Source organism: Salmo salar, chromosome 05 (genome assembly GCF_965601325.2).
Source record: "Salmo salar chromosome 05, fSalSal1, whole genome shotgun sequence".
In the NCBI taxonomy this organism is placed as follows: domain Eukaryota; kingdom Metazoa; phylum Chordata; class Actinopteri; order Salmoniformes; family Salmonidae; genus Salmo; species Salmo salar.
The window spans coordinates 71,280,606-71,302,119 of NC_138295.1; the positions used below are offsets into that span (position 1 = coordinate 71,280,606).

General features: G+C 42.9%; 1 protein-coding gene across 2 annotated transcripts in view; it reads right to left on the bottom strand.

Annotated features, from left to right (window-relative positions):
- Positions 1 to 21,514, bottom strand: part of LOC106605706 (ETS domain-containing transcription factor ERF-like) — a 48,377-nt gene that overhangs the window by 8,856 nt on the left and 18,007 nt on the right. Inside the window, exons 3-4 of one of the 2 annotated variants that reach the window (XM_045718698.2) lie at positions 4,758 to 4,834; positions 3,652 to 3,886 (exon numbers count right to left, since the gene is read on the bottom strand). In XM_045718698.2, the coding sequence (XP_045574654.1) occupies positions 3,652 to 3,886; positions 4,758 to 4,821 (299 nt within the window). In that variant the 5' untranslated portion in view covers positions 4,822 to 4,834. Of the gene's footprint in view, positions 1 to 3,651; positions 3,887 to 4,715; positions 4,835 to 21,514 lie in introns of both variants that reach the window. The other variant, XM_045718696.2, reaches the window with a different exon arrangement.

Here is a 21,514-nt window from a genome sequence, read left to right on the forward strand (position 1 = left end):
GCTTCCTGGAGAGCTATCATCCTGTAGGTTTTCCCTTCAATCTGCTTCCTGGAGAGCTATCATCCTGTAGGTTTTCCCTCCAATCTGCTTCCTGGAGAGCTATCATCCTGTAGGTTTTCCCTTCAATCTGCTTCCTGGAGAGCTATCATCCTGTAGGTTTTCCCTCCAACCTGCTTCCTGGAGAGCTATCATCCTGTAGGTTTTCCCTCCAACCTGCTTCCTGGAGAGCTATCATCCTGTAGGTTTTCCCTTCAATCTGCTTCCTGGAGAGCTATCATCCTGTAGGTTTTCCCTCCAATCTGCTTCCTGGAGAGCTATCATCCTGTAGGTTTTCCCTACAATCTGCTTCCTGGAGAGCTATCATCCTGTAGGTTTTCCCTTCAATCTGCTTCCTGGAGAGCTATCATCCTGTAGGTTTTCCCTCCAATCTGCTTCCTGGAGAGCTATCATCCTGTAGGTTTTCCCTACAATCTGCTTCCTGGAGAGCTATCATCCTGTAGGTTTTCCCTCCAACCTGCTTCATGGAGAGCTATCATCCTGTAGGTTTTCCCTCCAATCTGCTTCCTGGAGAGCTATCATCCTGTAGGTTTTCCCTCCAATCTGCTTCCTGGAGAGCTATCATCCTGTAGGTTTTCCCTCCAATCTGCTTCCTGGAGAGCTATCATCCTGTAGGTTTTCCCTCCAATCTGCTTCCTGGAGAGCTATCATCCTGTAGGTTTTCCCTCCAATCTGCTTCCTGGAGAGCTATCATCCTGTAGGTTTTCCCTCCAACCTGCTTCCTGAAGAGCTATCATCCTGTAGGTTTTCCCTCCAATCTGCTTCCTGGAGAGCTATCATCCTGTAGGTTTTCCCTTCAACCTGCTTCCTGAAGAGCAATCGTCCTGTAGGTTTTCCCTCCAATCTGCTTCCTGGAGAGCTATCATCCTGTAGGTTTTCCCTCCAACCTGCTTCATGGAGAGCTATCATCCTGTAGGTTTTCCCTCCAACCTGCTTCCTGGAGAGCTATCATCCTGTAGGTTTTCCCTCCAACCTGCTTCCTGGAATGCTATCATCCTGTAGGTTTTCCCTCCAACCCTAATCTAGCACACCTGATTCTAATAATAAGCTGGTTGGTCAAATTAAATCAGGTTAGTTACACCTGGTGTTGGAGCGAAAACCTACAGGACGGTAGCTCTCCAGGAACAAGGTTGGAGAGCCCTGGTCAACAGTAATGTGTTCCCTTAACAGCAGGGGGAACAACACAGGTCCTCCAGGGCTGAACTCCTGCTGGGTTTGTTTCTCCCTGGCATCTCACTGATCAATTCATGTTTTGATTTGATAAAGTCTCCACACACCTCGTTAGGCAGGACTAATTAGGTCCCTGAGTAAAACCAAAAACAAGCACATAAACAACATCCCTCCTGAGCCTGATCTGACCTGCTGTGCACCGTTGACATACAGCAATTATTATGTAAATATTAAATATATTTGGGAAGGGCCCGTAAGTGAGCATTTCACTGTTTATCCACACCTGTTGTTTACAAAGCATGTGATGAATACATTTGATTTATTACATGCACAGTATATGTACCTAAATATGATATATTACATGTACAGTATATGTACAGACATATGATTTATTACATGTACAGTATATGTACATAAATATTATTTATTACATGTAGAGTATATGTACATAAATATTATTTATTACATGTAGAGTATATGTGCATACATATTATTTATTACATGTATGTATATGTACAGAAATATGCATAATAGATATACATCAACTCTTGCTGTCAGTGCGTCTGGCATCATTCGCAACTGAAGTGCCTCTTTGAGGGCGGGACTACAATGTGAGTGGTGTCTCTATGGAAACAACCTCAGGTGCCAGTCACTCCAACTCTACAGTGCTTGTTTCCTGTGCCACCTACTGAGGTGTCACAGGCTACAGTACCTGTCAGAATCCTACACTGTCAGATATTACATACTGCCATATGGTTCAGATGAGAGGGTTGGTACAGAGGTGAGGTGGGGTGGGGGGTGTTCTCAAAACTAAATAAAGAAAAAACATATTATATTAAGCTGGTGACTGCCCTGATATATTCTTAGACTTTAATTTACTATTTTAAGCATGTAAGTAATTTAAAATAGGCCAGTGACAAAGTTAAAACCCTGTATAGCTACACTGTAGAAGTAAGGTAACAACTTCACAGGCATACAGACCTGTATACAGTGCATTCGGAAAGTATTCAGACCCCTTCACTTTTTCCATATTTTGTTACCTTACAGCGTTACAGCCTTATTCTAAAATTGATAACATTTGTTTTTTTCCTGGCGGCCAACTCTAGGAAGAGTCTTGGTGGATCCAAACTTCTTCCATTTAAGAATGATTTAGGCCACTTTGTTCTTGGGGACCTTCAATGCTGCAAAAAAGTTTTGGTACCCTTCTCCAGATCTGTGCCACGACACAATCATGTCTTGGAGCTTTATGAACAATTCCTTTGGACTAATGGTTTGATTTTTGTTCTGACGACTGTGGGACCTTATATAGACAGGTGTGTGCATTTCCAAATCATGTCCAATCAATTGAATTTACCACAGGTGGACTCCAATCATGTTGTAGAAACATCTCAAGGATGATCAATGGAAACAGGATGCACCTGAGCTCAATTTCCTCTCATAGCAAAGGGTCTGAGTACTTATGTAAAAAAGGTATTTCTGTTTTTTATAAGTTAGCAACAATTTCAAAAAAACAGTTTTCGCCTTGTCATTATGATGGGGTATTGTGTGTAGATTGATGAGGTACATTTTTTTAAATACATTTTCGAATAATGGGGAAAAAGTGAAGGGGTCTGAATACTTTCCAAATACAATGTATATCAGTATGTATCCACCACAAACGTTTGGGGCCCTCGCAATAATTTGTACACTTTTGCTTTGCGTGGCAATTGTACCGTGGCCCTTAATTGAGCAATTAAGCTAGGCTAATCAAGAAGGCTAATTATGGACCCAGCCAATTCATAACAATTAGACCCCTACGACAGCCCCCATTAACGAGAGGGCAGGGGAAACCAGGGAGGGCGGTAACAGGGTGTGTGTGTGTGTGTGTGTGTGTATTGTCATTTGCATAAGCAAACAACGAGTAGCGGTGGGGTGCGGGGGAAATTCAATAGAATGATGTATAGCAGAATAGGTAGCAGGGCTATAGCTTAAATCACATAGCAATGCGTAGAGTTTTTAGCCAAGTATTTCTGAGAAGGCAAAAGGACTTGATTTATTCTCAGTAGGTCTAAATCCAAGCAATTTTATATGGGGGATTAATTGCTAAATTCTTATTGATTTTTTTATACGGAGGTTTAAGAGTGAACTTTTCCATTTGGACATTGGAAAATAAGGTGAAATCGAGGGTATTGACATTTTTAAGGAAAAAACATAATATTTTTCTTTCCATTTTTACTGACATGGAGGGAGAAGATGAATGAGACATGTAGGACTTAAATCCACAAAAAATAAATACTGCTACTTCTTCTGGCATCTTTTACTGAAAAATATCAGATAAAATCCCCCCCCACACACACACACACACACACACACCACACACACACACACACACACACACACACACACACACACACACACATACACACACACACACACAGTTCCTACCTTAGCGCCCTGCTCAGCTTATCGTAGTTCATGTGGGGTTTGCATTTCCGGAGGCCCCACAGTTTAGCCACCTCGTCAGGATCCTTGATGACAAACTCTCCATATTCCCCCTGCCAGGAAATCACACTCTGGTACTCCTCCTTCTGCAGTAGCTCCAGGATGAAGTGCCAAAGCTGAATCTGTCGCGAGCCGGGGCTCGACTCAGGCTTGTAGGCCCAGTCTGGGAAGGCGATGCCTGAGGAGGAGGAGCAGGAGAGTGGGAGGATGAGATTGAGGCCTATTGGTTTGTGAATGGTGAGTGCTGGCCAAAGGGGCTAGCTGTCTGGATGACTGATGGAGTGATGCAGTTAAGGGATGATGTGTTTAATATCACAGAGCATGCCTACAGCAATGTTGCTCTGTGGTACTACTAATGCCCACTAGCTTGGACCCACTGGCTGGTCAGTTAGATTTCTGCTCTCTTTCAGAGTTGATGGATGCTACTTACATTTTGATAATACTTGAATTCTAACTGCCTGCTGCTGTACACTTCTAATATAATTAAATAGCTCATCAATTGAACAAAAATTCTGGCTAATTAGACCTTGCAGAATAAGTAAAGAAACATGACTCCTAACAAATTAGAAACGTTATTTGTTCACTGATGTGTGTGGTAAGTTTTTGGTTCTTCATAAATAACAAATTATCTTGATAATGCAAACTTGTTGGAGTATACATATTGACCATTAGAAAACACTAGCTATCAAGGCCTGATGTACTAAGCAGTAACACAGGGGAAAAGTATGCAAGGGAATACAGGTAAACCTACTACAAATAGGTACATAAAGGTTAAGAGGTAGGAATAATGCATTTAGTTGAAGTGTAAATAAAGACAGTTTGGTAAATTAGCATCAAGGTTTTTTGTTGTCTATTCTATTCCTGCTGATAATAACAGCTAACACCAAACATTGCAAGCACTTTGTACATCTCCCCTTAGTGTATAACTGGTATCTGCCCTCCCCCAAAAGTTTATCAAATGTTCCTCCACAACCCTAATAAAATCCCCAACTCCCCAAACCACGTACCCCGGCTTCCGCAAAAAAGTGCCCCCATCCTGCTTGCCTCACCTGGAGTCCAGAGGGCAGGGACAGGGGGGGTGAGCAACAGATCACTGACGCAGTTACAGTCCATGCCTCCACTACACCTGAGAGATGGGGAGACAGAGGGAGAGAAGGGGAGAGAGGGAAAAATTCTAATTTAATTCAAATACATTTTATTTCCTGGGAGAAAAAGAAAGGTGGGAGAGAGGGATGAGTTAACCAAGTCCGAGGTGAGAGATGACCTGCAGGGCAAAGGGCAGGGGATGGTTTTACACCGTGGTTTTGAGTCCCTCATATCAACGTTACATTCAGTATATATCAAGAGCTTTTGTAGATCATGTGTTGATGGCGCGATCTAGCAGGGTCAGAGAGCAGTAACTGATGCAATGTGGAGGACATCCCTACAGTATGTTTAAAGAATATGAGAAATGAATCTCTTTAAACTTGAAGAGGCGCAGGATAATGAGGTAATAGATAGAAGCTGTTTTGATCAAAAAGTGGGAGTAGGGAGTAGTGATTCATTCCAAAAGGGTTAGTGGTTTAGTGGTTATAACGGCTATATTGACAAAGATGTTACATGAAAGACTGATATATTCAATTTACAATCATTTAAAATAATTCATATTTTGTAATACAATGAGGAGAAAATTACAAAAATAGAAACTAAAATGAGAACCAAGGCCAGGTGTGTAAAAACAAATAAAGCTGAAGTATTTTCATATTTTCACATTACTAATACCTAAGATAAGATCTGCATCGAATATGCCAAATAAATGCCCAAAAATTGGAATTGGGTTGGCTAGTGAAATGCACAACAGGTAAATGTACAGAATAAATACATCCAGACATGTTTATTGCCCAGCAAACTGTTGATCAGCACAGTCTTTCTGTCTGAACATTCATATCATTTTATTTCTGAGAAGATAACCTCTGAATATAGAAATGAAACTGTGAATTAGGGCGGCAGGTGGTTGGACCAGTGGGCTCTAAATACCCGAGTTGACAAGATGAAAAATCTGACGACGTGCCTTGAGCAAGGCACTTAACTCTCATTTGCTCCAGGGGTGCCATACTACTATGGCTGACCCTGTAATATGAGTGAATATGACACAGTAGAGGTGAATATGCACAGTAGAGTTGTAATTCTACTGTGCACATTAGACAACTGTGGAGGTGAATGGTGAAATACTAAGGATGAGCACCTGTCAATGTTAGGATGAAGTGAAGTGAGACGAGTTCAAGAGATTGGATACAGTTTGGATATTACAATTTCATCTTGGTTGTTTTACAAACCTCAAATGGAAAAGAAACCCTGCCACTGCAAAAGTATCTTTAATGCTGGTCTCTCCATCTATCTTTCCATCTCTCTCTCTCTCTCTTTCCACTCTCTGTCTCTATTTAATTATGCTCTGTGAAATGTGGATTTTCCCTCCAGCATTGAAATGGTACGTGAATTATTGAGGTGTGTTTGTATAAATTATTATTACTAACTCCAGGCATTGCTCTCTCACTCACACTCACCCTCTCGCGCCCTCACCCTCTCACTCACTCTCACCCTCTCGCTCTTTTTAGTCTTTGGACTGTGGCTCCTCCCGCTCTCTTCATCTTTGTGTTTTCAGACTGTTTCTTTATCAGAATCCATCGTCTGAGTGTATATATCCCTTCTTCTTTTTCCTCTCTTCCTCATTTTCTTGTTCTACCTGCTCCTCCTTTACTGTCCCTCCTTTACTGTCCCTCCTTTACTGTCCCTCCTGGAGTGCGAATTCTGTCTGTCGCCAAGTAATTATCTTCACCTGTAACTAACAAGCCTATACTCCCTGTTCAATTATTTACTAAGATAACTATGCATTCTGGGAAGCTGTACATTCAAAACAATTTTCCAGAGATTGTTGTGGAATTATTTCAACACCTTTAGAGGCTACATGTACAATATTTAAGCATATTTGAGACCTGACAGGCACTGCACTGAATTTCAACTTGTCTATTTATTTGATCTTTACAGCCATAGAGCTCCTATATGTCTATGATTCCATATGTAATTCTATGTTTGCAACAATCTATGCCTCTCCCTATTCCCTTGAGCTTTGGGCCATCAATAGCACATCATCCTATCATTTATCATAGACTCCTAAACCCCAGTCTGTACTCTCAGAGGATACACAATATGGGTGCTTTAGTACCGGACAAGGTCTACCTCTCCTCCTATGCACCTCCTCAAAATCTATACGCACCCATCTCCTATCTATCTGCCAGCCTATCTCCACAGTTGACTCCTCCCTTCCCTTTCCCACCTGTCCACTGTCTTCTCTCTCTCCCTCCCTCTCCTGCTCTGTGTGTAATGCTTCGGCACAGTAATTTTCTGTTTGATTTCGGAGGTAATGCATTTTTTACAAATCAAAGAGGAAGCCAGCCCCCACCCCCCCACCCCGACTCCCAATCTCCCTCTCTCACCCCCCTCAGCCCCCCAGGCCAGAGAGGAGATAAAGGAGCCCCCATCATTTCCTTGTTAGTTTTGATTTGGGCAGCACAGGGCTTTCAAGTTCCCCCTATCACCCCCAGAAACATTATAACTAGCAGCACAGGGAATACTGCTCCTCATGCACACTGGCAGATACAGAGGCGCACTGATAGACTAATGGAGTGTGTATACCCACACAGACACACCGAGTCACAGGTATATACTCTACTCACACATACCAACACCAGTGTACAGGTAGAGACTGATAGTGATAGCACACACAATGAGGCATTGTTGAAATCTTGGATACTAACTGAATCAATACACACACACACACACACACACACACACACACACATTTATCGCAGGGCTGAAAAATACAATGTTCATTGTTTACCAAAGATGCAGACTACACACACACACAATGCATAAACAAAGGCTAAAAGATAGTCACAAAGAGGTTTGCACGTAGCATTGGGGACGAGCCTATAATGGACCAAAGAAAAGACCAGTCTCACACAGTAACTGATGGCCACCCAATACAACAGTATAGATGATGGATTACTCTAATCACCAATACCAAAAAAGGCAGAGCGTGAGACATATTGTCCCAGTTTTACACTGGCAACTATTGTTTCACTGTTACACTAATACACCTATAACATGTGTCCTGGAACCCCATAGTACACCTGCACCTGCCTTGGAGTTCACTATTGAGCTTTTCTGTGAATGGAAATGAAGAATCAGATTCTATATGGTAATGAACTGCAGTTCACTAAATCAGGTCTGACAGATGAGTGGGGACTTGGAACAGGGGTAGAGTGGGGACTTGGAACAGGGGTAGAGTGGGGACTTGGAACAGGGGTAGAGTGGGGACTTGGAACAGGGGTAGAGTGGGGACTTGGAATAGGGGTAGAGTGGGGACTTGGAACAGGGGTAGAGTGGGGACTTGGAACAGGGGTAGAGTGGGGACTTGGAACAGGGGTAAAGTGGGGACTTGGAACAGGGGTAAAGTGGGGACTTGGGTAGAGTAGAGACTTGGGGTAGAATAGGGACTTGGAACAGGGGTAAAGTGGGGAGTTGCAGTAGAGTGGGGACTTGGGACGGGGGTAGAGTGGGGACTTGGAACAGGGGTAGAGTGGGGACTTGGAACAGGGGTAAAGTGGGGACTTGGGTAGAGTAGAGACTTGGGGTAGAATAGGGACTTGGAACAGGGGTAAAGTGGGGAGTTGCAGTAGAGTGGGGACTTGGGACGGGGTAGTAGGGACTTGGGTAGAGTAGGGACTTGGGGTAGAATGGGGACTTGGGAAAGGGGTAAAGTGGGGACTTGCGGTAGAGTGGGGACTTGGAACAGAGGTAAAGTGGGGACTTGGGGTTGAGTGGGGACTTGGAACAGAAGAAAGACTGGTAATGGAGAGTATGTGGACAGAGAGGGAGCAGAGCGAAGAGTAACAGCCAGATATGGACGTTGGACAGACTGACATTCTGGCAACATTTTGTCTCCAGTGGTGTCTAAAGATGGAAAAAGTGTAGGGTCTCCAAAAAAAGAGAAGAGATATGAGTCTGGCCTCTCTCGCTCTCTGTTTCCAACAGATGAAACAAACTCTGTACATCTGTCTCATCTTTCTTTTTTGGTTGCCCCTGAAAATGCCCAACTGAACACCCTCTCCCTATCCTTCTACCCCCTCTCCCGCTTTCTCTGTTCCTCTCTCTGGTTAGCTCTGACACTCTGGTCAGCCTCGGGGTGGAAGAACAGAGGGACTGTGGTATGGGTTTGTAAGAGGAGAAGGAGGGGGGATATGAGAGGAGGGAGGGAGGGAGGCAGAGGGGCAGGGGTAAGAAGTGCAGGGGGATGGAAGACAGGACCTGCTGGCTGTCCAAATGTTAAACTGGAAGGTGGAGAGGTCTATGGAACAGACAACAATACAACTAGGATGATGGTGGGAGAAATGGGGAAGGAAAATAAATGAACAAAAGTCAAAAGAGGAACAGGTCAAGAAGAGAAAATTATGGAGAACTTGAAATGAGCCTGTAAAAATGACTATAATCCCAAAACTGCTAAACCACTTCAGAAACAACATGTAATTTCATCAACAACAACAAAGACCATACAATTTAGGCCTATAAGCATTGGGTGCTTGAAAACTATGGGGCTTTTGGAGATATGTCTGTATGTGAATGGACCAAACAGCCATCCCACTGGGAAAAGACGTCAATTCAAAGTATAGGCCCTATTTCACATTGGTTCAACTTAATTTCATTGAAATTACGTGGAATCAACGTTGACTCAACCAGGGGAAATAAATGGGGTAACGTTTTGTATGTGAACACTAATGATGACGATTTTATTAAGAAAACGAACTAGTGTGTCTAGTTATGAAGCTAAATTATTAATAAATATACAGTAGGTTGGCATGTGGATGAGGAAGCGAATGTTTGGAAAACTTGCTCAAGTTAAGGAGATGGTGATGGGAGAGGGTTGCATGTGATATGGTATCACCACCTTACAGAATACCGGCCTTAAGATATAAGGAGGAAAATACGAAGAAAAAAAGAGGAAGAAAAAGTATCAATCGATAGGGTTAAATTATTCATCGTCATTAATTATCGATCGCTCTCCGCTGCCGGCTCGTCCGCCGAGCGCCAGAGTTGAAAGGAGGGAAAGCGCGCTTTATTAAAACCGGCTCGAGCCTCATTGTTTCATGTCCCGCGGCAAAGAAAAAGCTCGAGCTTGGCTCTACCGGTGCCAGTGAAAAATCCACACAGACGCACACACACATTGCCCCCCTTTGCGTTTTCCCTCTCTCCTTGCTTGCTCTCTCTCTCTCCCGACGTGCGGGAGAGCTTTGGGGAGCCTAGTACGGTGTTCACGGGGCGGCTGTGTCTCGCGTGGATCGATGAGGGATCAATGGCTCGCGCTGACTAATAGCCAGAGAACGCCTTTGATCTCGCGGCTGAGAGATCAAAACCTGCGCGAGAGGGAAGAGAGAGGGGAAGAGAAACGAGCGGACCTTAAACTTCACACAAGCGGAGACACGCATATTCACGTCTAAAACATACAAAGAGACACACGCACATACATGATTACATCTACAAACATTTATACGAAATATATTTCATGATGAGGCAATTTCACAATGAGGCAATTTCACAGAGTTTGATTAACTGCAAATTACTACTTCCAGATGCAAGGTGTGTGAGTGTGGTTTTGTGGTTTTGTTTTACTATCCTTGTGGGGACCAGAAGTTCAGACAAAAGCAGACATTTCGCTGGGTTACAATTAGGGTTAGGGTTACAATAAGGGTTAGGTTTAGGGTTAGGTTTAAATGTAGGGTTAGGGATTTGGGGTTAGGGTTGATGTTGACTCCTCCAGACAGGGTAAGACAGTGAGAAGGGGAGAACCATCTGTTGTTTCTATAGAGCAGATGAGTGACCTATGGGCTCAACTTCACCCTATCCTAAAGGTAAACAGAGAAGGTGTGTGTGTGTGTGTGTGTGTGTGTGTGTGTGTGTGTGTGTGTGTGTGTGTGTGTGTGTGTGTGTGTGTGTGTGTGTGTGTGTGTGTGTGTGTGTGTGTGTGTGTGTGACCAGATGCACAAGAGAGAGCTCAGAATTGCAAAGTTGTAGAGAAAGTGAGAGCATGAGATTTGAAAGATACCAAAAGCTATCAAACTTGTTCATGAAAGACAACTGTTTTATGGAAAAATCAGACATTTTAACATAATATTTTCTTCTTTGACCAGAATGTAGCCTACTTAAAACCTGCATGGTGGTTTGTCAGATCAGGGGATTAAAATGGCATTCTTTTTCCTATAGTGTGCACTAGTTTCAGCAGTGCCTGATTGAAGGTAGTGCACTTCAAATGAAAAATGGTCGCATTTTGGACGCAGAGGTTATGGGATTCAGAGGTCAAAGGTTAGCAGAAAAATGACTCCTTTAACTCCATCCTGCGGAGACCAACACTGTACTGCCCTGCTTTCAACACCTGTCTTTAGATGCATGGTGATAAAAGCTGCCGTTGTCGATGATTTCACCCCATGAGGAGATGCACTTGTTACAGACCCTTCTCTCCTCCTTATCCTTCCCTTCCCTGCTCTCTACCCCCCTCTCTATTTATCCCTCCTCCTCCCTGGTCAGTGAGTTACTCTCTCTATCGCTCTCACTTCCCGAATTAACCACTCAAGAAGTCACCACCGACTAAATCAATAGCTCATACATAAACCCTGCTATAATCACTCCCCCACTTGTCTGTCTGCCCCTCCCTCCCTGTCTCTCATCCCCCTCTCTTTACCCCTTCACTCTATCCTCTGACACTCTTCTCTTTCTCATCCCCTTCTGTGTCTCGCCAAGTCGCTCTCTTTATTTCTTCCTCTTCCTCCTCTTCCTCTCCCCATTGTTCCATCAATACTGTATTGTATTACCCACTTCTATATTCAGTCCCCTGTTTTGTTATGATGAATCTAAAGACCCCTACTCTCCCTCCCTCCATATTCTGATACATACCCGAGCACCACACACACACACACACACACACACACACACACACACACACACACACACACACACACACACACACACACACACACCATCATCATCATCCTCCTCACAAAAATGACTGGCCTAAAATGGACTTTGAGAAAAAGCAACATGAGAAATAAAACACAACAGCAAATGCTTCTTGAACTGTCAATTAAACCAATTCGTGTCACACTTCTGAAAGCTCAACTACAGATGACAACTTATCTCAGGTGCGGTGCTTGTTAGCACGGTATTGTACGGCCGTGTAATACATACTAATGATCAACTGGACTGAGGCAGGCCGTGTATCACCGTGTTAGTGTGTCAAGGAGCCATCAATATTACATTATGTCTCATGTTTAACTATGAAACACAAACAGTTGTTTTGGGCTTAAAGATATTGTATTGCCAAAGGAGCCATGTGCAGACATCCACATGCACAAGGAAAAAAAACACCGAATTTTTAAATTACACACACCCCTCTCTTCCCTCCTCTCTCTTTCTCTCTCCAAGTCTTTGATTCGCGTGTGGTTTGATCTGTGAGAGAGCGAGTTTTGTAAACACATTTTTCACGATCATATAGCCATGGGCAAGGGGAGAGCGAGGCGAGGAGGAAGGAGGGCGGGAGTGGGAGCACAAACACGCCGGGAAGGGGAGAGAGGGACGTTTAATGAGCGCGCAAGATGGAGAGATGGACTGACAGACATGCATGCACTGACTGACTCAAATACCAAACCAACGAACAGAGGCACACACACCAGCAGATTGCCTTTGCCAAGTAAAGCATGAGAGGGGCTGACGAAATGTGAGGCAACACCGAGAAAAAAAACGTCTTTTATTTTTTCCTTCTCGCTAAAAGATGGCAATGTATTCCCCAATTTGACATTTCCTGACACTGAATTCAACAAAGTCCGAATAAAGCACGAGAGAGAGATTTCGTTGTAAGAGTCAACAACAACAAAAACAGCTAAAAGTGATTATGGGTAGAGAAATAAAGCTGAACACAGACGGTACCGGTGTGAGCTGAACTAATAAAAGGGCGCATTCTCATTCCTTTTTCAATTCGTTTTAAAATGTTCTCCCAGACCGGCATCTGGGGTTCCTAATTCGTTTAGGTTCGATTGCTCCGGCAGTAATCGTGCTAACCCGTCGCCTCTGCCGACTCCTCTCCACGGGACGCGCCGACCGGAAGAGACTTTGGATCGGTATCAGAATTGAGCAGGCAGGCGCAGAGGCACAGACACAAAAATTCAGCAATGCATTACATATCTATTTAAAAATAACATTCAGCAAATTATATGAATATTAAAAACAGGCATAATAACCAATCATAACGATAATGATAATGATAATAATAATTATGATAATAGTAAGCTATTAATATAATAATAAGGAAATTATAAGTAAATAAATAGGCTAATACCGGTAACCCAAAATAGTTTTTTATGGCTATAATTACTTACATTAAGCGGAAAGACTAAAACTGAGAAGGCTAATGGTCTTCCTGCATACTGCCTTGGTGTCCCAGCCGATACCATTTATTTCTAAATAGTTGGTGGTAACATTTGTTTGTATTTTAGTGTTGAGCTATGCTCATTCATTTCAAGCGTTTTGAAATACCCCTCATCGTTTATTTATTCTAAAAACACTCCCCGCTCAAATCCCTCGCGACAGTGGTTAAAATGATATCATTTTCATTTCTCCGTTACTTGCTTTTTACTGCTTTTTAAAAAGAAGAATAGCTGGAAGGAGTGAAGTTGCTTGTCAGTATGGTAAATTGAGGAGGTGTGTGTGTTTTTTCCTCATATTTACTTCCTTTCTTCTCGCTCTTTCTCTCTCTGTCTCTGTCGGGGGAATTGTTCTCAATGTCCACAAACACATCGCAAATACCCGCCGGCCCCAACAGCATCGATTTCTAATTAGACGCCAGGATAATCGTTGGAGAGAGAGAAGAAAAAAGGAAAGAGGAATAGCGAGATGGGCTAAATAAATATATAAACGAATTAGACGCGGGATTAATTGAATGAATATGAGCATTAAGAAATAAAGAATGGTAGATTTATATATAGCTCGCCAGTTAGATAACAAAATGCTTGATGGACTAAGGAAATATCATGAAGGGGTAACAACCAAGGGACCAATTGTAATAGTGACAGGATGACAAACTATCTTTAATAACTGGGTTCACTTACATGTTTTCATGGCTATGTACATACAAAAAAACTAGCTATGGTAAAACATGTGAACCCTGCAAATGACTGGTCCGTAAAAAGAACACCGTGGTTACAATGACATGTAGTTAAACCACACCAACCCATACAGTGGAAGAAGCATGACATCAAACATACACTATATGATAACGGTAGCTATTTATTTCCAAATCACCCAAGTTATTTGATATTGATTCAAGGTCACTTGGCAAATAAGTCCAGGAGTCATGCCAACTGCTGTTACTGTTCTCTACTTGACATGAGAGCTCATCTTTGGATAGTGGTGGACATTTTCAAGCCCATGTTGGAAAATGCGAGGATATGTTGTTCACCCCAACCTCGGTGCAACACTGGAGCACCGGCTCTCAACAGTGGCACTTTCACCCATTCAATACACTTCCTTGGATACCAAAATGAACAGTGACAACTGTCCATAACTGGTACAAGGTCATACAGAACATAAATTATTCCGATTACACATAAACATTGCCGATGCCATGTAAATAATACCCATAACAAGAGGTATTGGGTAAACTTAGTTGCTTAGTTCATAATGGTTCATATGAAAAGGCAACATGGGAAACTAAACCTGGACCTAAAGGCACAACTACTGAACATCAAGAACTTCTGTCTTCCATAAATCTCTGTCTCGTCTTCCCACTACCTCGTTCCATCTCTCCCTAGTTCATTCACTCTCTCCTGCTCTTGACAGAGGGTGACAAGGGGTTAGTCGAAGGGCTCAGGTAGCTCGTTTACTTTAATTAGCGTTTCATCATCTGCAGAGCGGCACCCTACTCTTCAACATGTACTCTTTCATGCTGCTCCCTCTCTCATCCTGTTTTCTATCCATTCATCTCTCTCCCCCTCTCTCTCTTTTCTCTCTCTCTCACCCCCATCTTTTATTTTACATCTTGCTGTCATAGCTCTTTCTTCCCCTCTCTCCCTCCTTTTCTTTCTTATCTTCCATCTCCTGCTCACTCAAGCATATAGTAATATTTCAAGCACACATCCAGTACCCACTCTTTTCCTTCATCTTTCCTCTGTCTCCTCTCTTTCTCCTCTACTTTGCTCTCTCTTTTCCTCCGAGTGTCCCCTCTCCATCATCAACCTCCTTGATCACCTTGTTCTCTATCTGTCCTCGGTTTCCCCCCTTTCCTCTTTCTCTCTCTATCTCCCTCCTTCCCTCTCTCCTCCGTCCGCTCCCTGTGTCATAATGATGGTGATTAAGTACAGAATTACAAGGAGGGCCAAAGCAGTGAGTGCCCTGCCCCAAACATCAACACAGACCATTAATCTCTCTGCCACCACCTCCCAACTCTGTCTAACACACTCCCTCCTTCTGCCCAAGTCCTCTCTCTTTCTCTCCCTGTCTGTCTCCATACATCCCCCTCTCTTCTTCACCTGCTGTATCACTCCTCTCCTCCTTTATTTCAAGTTGCCTCTTCGTTCCCTGTATAGTTTTCTACGTTTTCTTCTAAATCCTAGGCTATTACTCCTTCATTTAAATCGCAGCCCATCCATAGCCCTCTCGTGTCCATTATTTCATAGTAAAACATTGTGTGACGAATGTTGAGATTTGTTGCAATGCAAACAAGATGTAGATTCTAACAGACCTATTAAAATTCGTAAAGATTTCGATCTAAAAAAGTATGAGAGAGATAAAGAGTGTTTGTTTTTTTCAGAAAAAGAGTAGGACGGTAATGAACCGTTGTTGGTTCTTTCTGTCTTCATCCGGATTGGCCGCCGCCGGTTTGGGCTATCCGTTTGTTCTTAGTTCTTATTCTTGTCTCACTACCGCAGCTTTTGCAAAACGGAAACGGCGGGTTGAACTCCCCCCAGAACCGTGCAGACAGGTGCTTTTCTTCTTCATTACCCCCCCCCCCCCCCCCCCCGCCTCCTGTCTCGATCGTTCATGTTTACCGAAAGTAGCACTCTACAGATGAATAAGAAGGGATATTTAAATATCTACATGTCTGAATGTTGAAACAACAAGCTCATAACTTCAGTGAGCTATATCAATTATTGAACGGATACAAAAATAGTGGTAACATTTAGGTTTTTTGTGTGTGTTTGATTTATAGGCATGATGTTTGATAAGTAGCCAACTGAAAAGTAATTAGTCAACGAATCCTGTGCATTTTCACCATTTATGAATAAATGTTCTCCTTTTTGACATTATTATTATTATTATTGTTATTATTATCATTATTACTGTTATTATTATTAATAGTAGTAGTAGTAATAATAATAATTCTTATTACTATTATTATTATAGGCCAACCCCTAATTTATTTTCGTTCCTTGTCTGCCTAGTGACGGTTAAGCTATTCGGTTATTCTATGGACAATATTACAAGCATAAATGTGTTTTCTTCTTGGTTCTATTTTACTGGCCTGGATTACAATGACATGTACAATTCGGGAATTCTATCGAAATAGTAGGCTAGAAAAACGACCATGGGAAGATAACATTGGATACATTATAATTGGTAGGTTACAAGAAACGCAAGTACTAATCTTGGGAAATTGTTTTTTAAAACTTTCTTAATTTAAAAACTATTGAAAAATTCACCAGCTGAATATCCACTTAAGACTGTACGTGATGCCATTGAACGTGACCATGTGCCTCAAAAACAACCTCAAAGTAAAGTAGCCTACGGGAAGGGAAAGGGTGTGGTCTGAGACACGTATAGGGGTTCTAGACACAGCGTGAAGCATGATGATAGTTTAAACTGTTTAAAACACTTACAGTGGTTACTGGATTTGCAGCCTTGTGGGGTTGAGAACGTGATCAAACCCACCATACCCGTGGGGAACCGAGAGGTGGGAGCTCCCATACAAATTGATAAAAGTAAGAGAGCGAAAGGAGAGATACGCTGTACTCACAATTCACAATACACTTACTAAAGAAGATTTAAGCAGTCTTATTTTGCTCTATTTGAGACCCCCGGGGGAACTAGGACTGCAGTGCTATGAGATGGGAGTTGTAGTTTTAGGGTCATCTTGATTCAACCTGGACACTTTCTAAATGGAGGTGAGTGTGACTTCAAAATATGGTAATAGGACAAGCTCGTTGATGAACATGGAAAGCGTGTAATGTAAAAATGACAACGTGTATTTATTAAGTCAATAAATTTATGAAACAGCGTGAACAGTAAAAAAAAACATGTAAACACAATCAATGTTGTGGAGAGCTGAAATTCCGAATACAATCACAATGTATAATACCCGGATCATCACTATCAAAATGAATCTAGTACCATTCATCATATTCATAATCCTATCATGGGAGACAAATCAATCATTTCTACATTGCATATTCATTCATCGATATCAGCAGAGAAATGAAACCTCTATCAGAAGTCATTTTGATAGCTATAGGTATGATAGCCTTTCCTTCTCTCACGGTCACCACCGATAAATCCATGATAATTGAAAATTTCAATAAGCATTTCTCAACGGCTGGCCATGCCACCCCATCCCCCGCAGCTACTCGCCCAAGCCTCCCCAGCTTCTCCTTCACCCAAATCCAGATAGCAGATGTTCTGAAAGAGCTGCAAAACCTGGACCCGTACAAATCAGCTGGGCTTGATAATCTGGACCCTCTCTTTCTAAAACTATCCGCCGCCATTGTTGCAAACCCTATTACCAGCCTGTTCAACCTCTCTTTCGTATCGTCCGAGATCCCTACAGATTGGAAACCTGCCGCGGTCATCCCCCTCTTCAAAGGGGGTGACACTAGACCCAAACTGTTACAGACCTATTTCCATCCTGTCCTGCCCTGCCTTGCCCTGCCTATCCTATTTCCATCCTGCCCTGCCTATCCTGCCCTGCCTAAGTCTTCGAAAGCCAAGTTAATAAACAGATCACTGACCATTTCGAATCCCACCGTATCTTCTCCACTGTGCAATCCGGTTTCCGAGCCGGTCACGGGTGCACCTCAGCCATGCTCAAGGTACTAAACGATATCATAACCCCCATCGATAAAAGACAGTACTGTGCAGCCGTCTTCATTGACCTGGCCAAGGCATTCGACTCTGTCAATCACCGTATTCTTATCGGCAGACTCAATAGCCTTGGTTTTTCTAATGACTGCCTAGCCTGGTTCACCAACTACTTTGCAGACAGAGTTCAATGTGTCAAATCGGAGGGCATGTTGTCCAGACCTCTGGCAGTCTCTATGGGAGTGCCACAGGGTTCAATTCTCGGGCCAACTCTCTTCTCTGTATATGTCAATGATGTCGCTCTTGCTACGGGCGATTCCCTGATCCACCTCTACGCAGACGACACCATTCTGTATACTTCTGGCCCTTCCTTGGACACTGTGCTAACAAACCTCCAAACGAGCTTCAATGCCATACAACACTCCTTCCGTGGCCTCCAACTGCTCTTAAATGCTAGTAAAACCAAATGTATGCTTTTCAACCGTTCGCTGCCCGCACTTGCCTGCCCGGCTAGCATCACCACCCTGGACGGTTCCGACCTAGAATATATGGACAACTATAAATACCTAGGTGTCTGGTTAGACTGTAAACTCTCCTTCCAGACTCATATTAAACATCTCCAATCCAAAATCAAATCTAGAATCGGATATCTATTTCGCAACCAAGCCTCCTTCACTCACGCCGCCAAACATACCCTAGTAAAACTGACTATCCTACCGATCCTCGACTTCGGCGATGTCATCTACAAAATAGCTTCCACTACTCTACTCAGCAAACTGGATGCAGTCTATCACAGTGCCATCCGTTTTGTTACCAAATCACCTTATACCACCCACCACTGCGACCTGTATGCTCTAGTCGGCTGGCCCTCACTACATATTTGTCACCACACCCACTGGCTCCAGGTCATCTATAAGTCTATGCTAGGTAAAGCTCCGCCTTATCTCAGTTCACTGGTCACGATAACAACACCCACCCGTAGCACACGTTCCAGCAGGTAGATCTCACTGGTCATCCCCAAAGCCAACACCTCATTTGGCTGCCTTTCCTTCCAGTTCTCTGCTGCCAGTGACTGGAACGAATTGCAAAAATCGCTGAAGTTGGAGACTTTTATTTCCCTCACCAACTTTAAACATCAGCTACCTGAGCTGCTAACCGATCACTGCAGCTGTACATAGTCCATCTGTAAATTGCCCACCCAATCTACCTACCTCATCCCCATACTGTTTTTATTTTATTTACTTTTCTGCTCTTTTGCACACCAGTATTTCTACTTGCACATCATCATATGCTCATTTATCACTCCAGTGTTAATCTGCTAAATTGTAATTATTCGCTCCTATAGCCTATTTATTGCCTACCTCCTCATGCCTTTTGCACACACTGTATATAGACTTTCTTTTTTTTCTACTGTGTCATTGACTTGTTTATTGTGTTATTGGCTTGTTTATTGTTTACTCCATGTGTAACTCTGTGTTGTCTGTGTCACACTGCTTTGCTTTATCTTGGCCAGGTTGCAGTTGTAAATGAGAACTTGTTCTCAACTAGCCTACCTGGTTAAATGAAGGTGAAATAAAAAATATAAAAAATAAAATCATTTTGATAGCTATACGAATGATAGCCTTTCCTTCTCTCAGAAATCATTTTGATAGCTATACGAATGATAGCCTTTCCTTCTCTCAGAAATCATTTTGATAGCTATACGAATGATAGCCTTTCCTTCTCTCAGAAATCATTTTGATAGCTATACGAATGATAGCCTTTCCTTCTCTCAGAAATCATTTTGATAGCTATACGAATGATAGCCTTTCCTTCTCTCAGAAATCATTTTGATAGCTATACGAATGATAGCCTTTCCTTCTCTCAGAAGTCATTTTGATAGCTATAGGTATGATAACCTTTCCTTCTGTCAGTGCACTACTGACTATTCATTGACCCACTGGCTTTGTGTCTGGCTGTGGGTGTGGTGTAACTGAGTGTGTTTGTGTAACTGTGTGAGTGTGTTGGTGTAACTGTGTGTATTGGTGTAACTGTGTGTGTTGGTGTAACTAAGTGTGTTTGTGTAACAGAGTATGTTTGTGTAACTGTGTGAGTATTGGTGTAACTGAGTGTGTTTGTGTAACTGAGTGTGTTTGTGTAACTGTGTGAGTATTGGTGTAACTGTGTGAGTATTGGTGTAACTGAGTGTGTTTGTGTAACTGTGTGTGTTTGTGTAACTGAGTGTGTTTGTGTAACTGTGTGAGTATTGGTGTAACTGAGTGTGTTTGTGTAACTGAGTGTGTTTGTGTAACTGTGTGAGTATTGGTGTAACTGTGTGAGTATTGGTGTAACTGAGTGTGTTTGTGTAACTGAGTGTGGTTGTGTAACTGTGTGTGTTTGTGTAACTGTGTGTGTTTGTGTAACTGTGTGTGTTTGTGTAACTGTGTGAGTATTGGTGTAACTGTGTGTGTTTGTGTAACTGTGTGTGCGTATTAGTGTAACTGTGTGTGTGTTTGTGTAACTGTATGTGTTTGTGTAACTGTGTGTGTTTGTGTAACTGAGTGTGTTAACCCTGTCTCTCTGAACTCCTGTGTGACTGTGGCTCCTCTCTGTACTGAGACCTCTCAGAACTCTGTTTACAGTGAAATCAAAAGACCTTTACTACTCACACACACACACACACACACACACACACACACACACACACACACACACACACACACACACACACACACACACACACACACACACACACACACACACACACACACACACACACACACACACACACAGCATGCCCGCCAGCCTGGCCCCCGTCGGCCCTCGCCTCTGTGCGTGTCAAATGGAATCTCCACCTCAGTGCGTAGTACACCTGCTGTGCCGGCGTATAATACGCTGCATACAGTGAGCCTCGATGACGGATTACTGAATTAGACCAATAATGACAACTGACACTTCTGTTACCGCTACCTGAGCCACTGCAGAGAGCAGGAGAGAGAGGTAAATAAAGAGCAGAGGGAGAAATACACAGACTGAGAGAGGGAGAGAGAGAGAGAGAGAGAGAGAGAGAGGTGGAGGACAGAGAGAGAGAGAGAAATAAATAAATAACACACACACAGGGAAAGGGAATGAAAGACAGAATGAAACAGGAACAGAGGAAGTCACGGATGGATTTGGGATTCTATTTCTGTGTTGTTCAGTAAAATAAATAAGTTATGGCTCGTTCCAGGGGAACTCTCCTCCCGCTGTCTCGCACTCACCCATCCTCCCCCCAAACCTGCCTGCCATTTATGGAGGAGGAGGGTGAGGCAAGAGTTGTCCCATATTGCAGGGCTGGGGTCAATTACATTTGAATTCAGTCAGTTCAAATTAGATACATTGAAATCCAATTTATGAATTGAAAAGTGAGAGAGAGACAAAATGAAAAATTGATGATCCATTAAATTAATTTCAATACTTATTTTGAATTGACTGAATCCAGAAGAAATGGATCTAAACGGGGCCTGTCCTGTCTGAAAGCATGAGCTGTCATAACTCAGAATACCCCTTCAATAAAGCTCTAATGTGTTTAGAAATAGTTAATGAGTGCTCCAAGTAGGCTTCCCCTCCAACCCCATAGTGTGCAGGATGCCAACCCCCCATAGCTCCCCACACCCAGCCCCACGCCCAGCCCCAC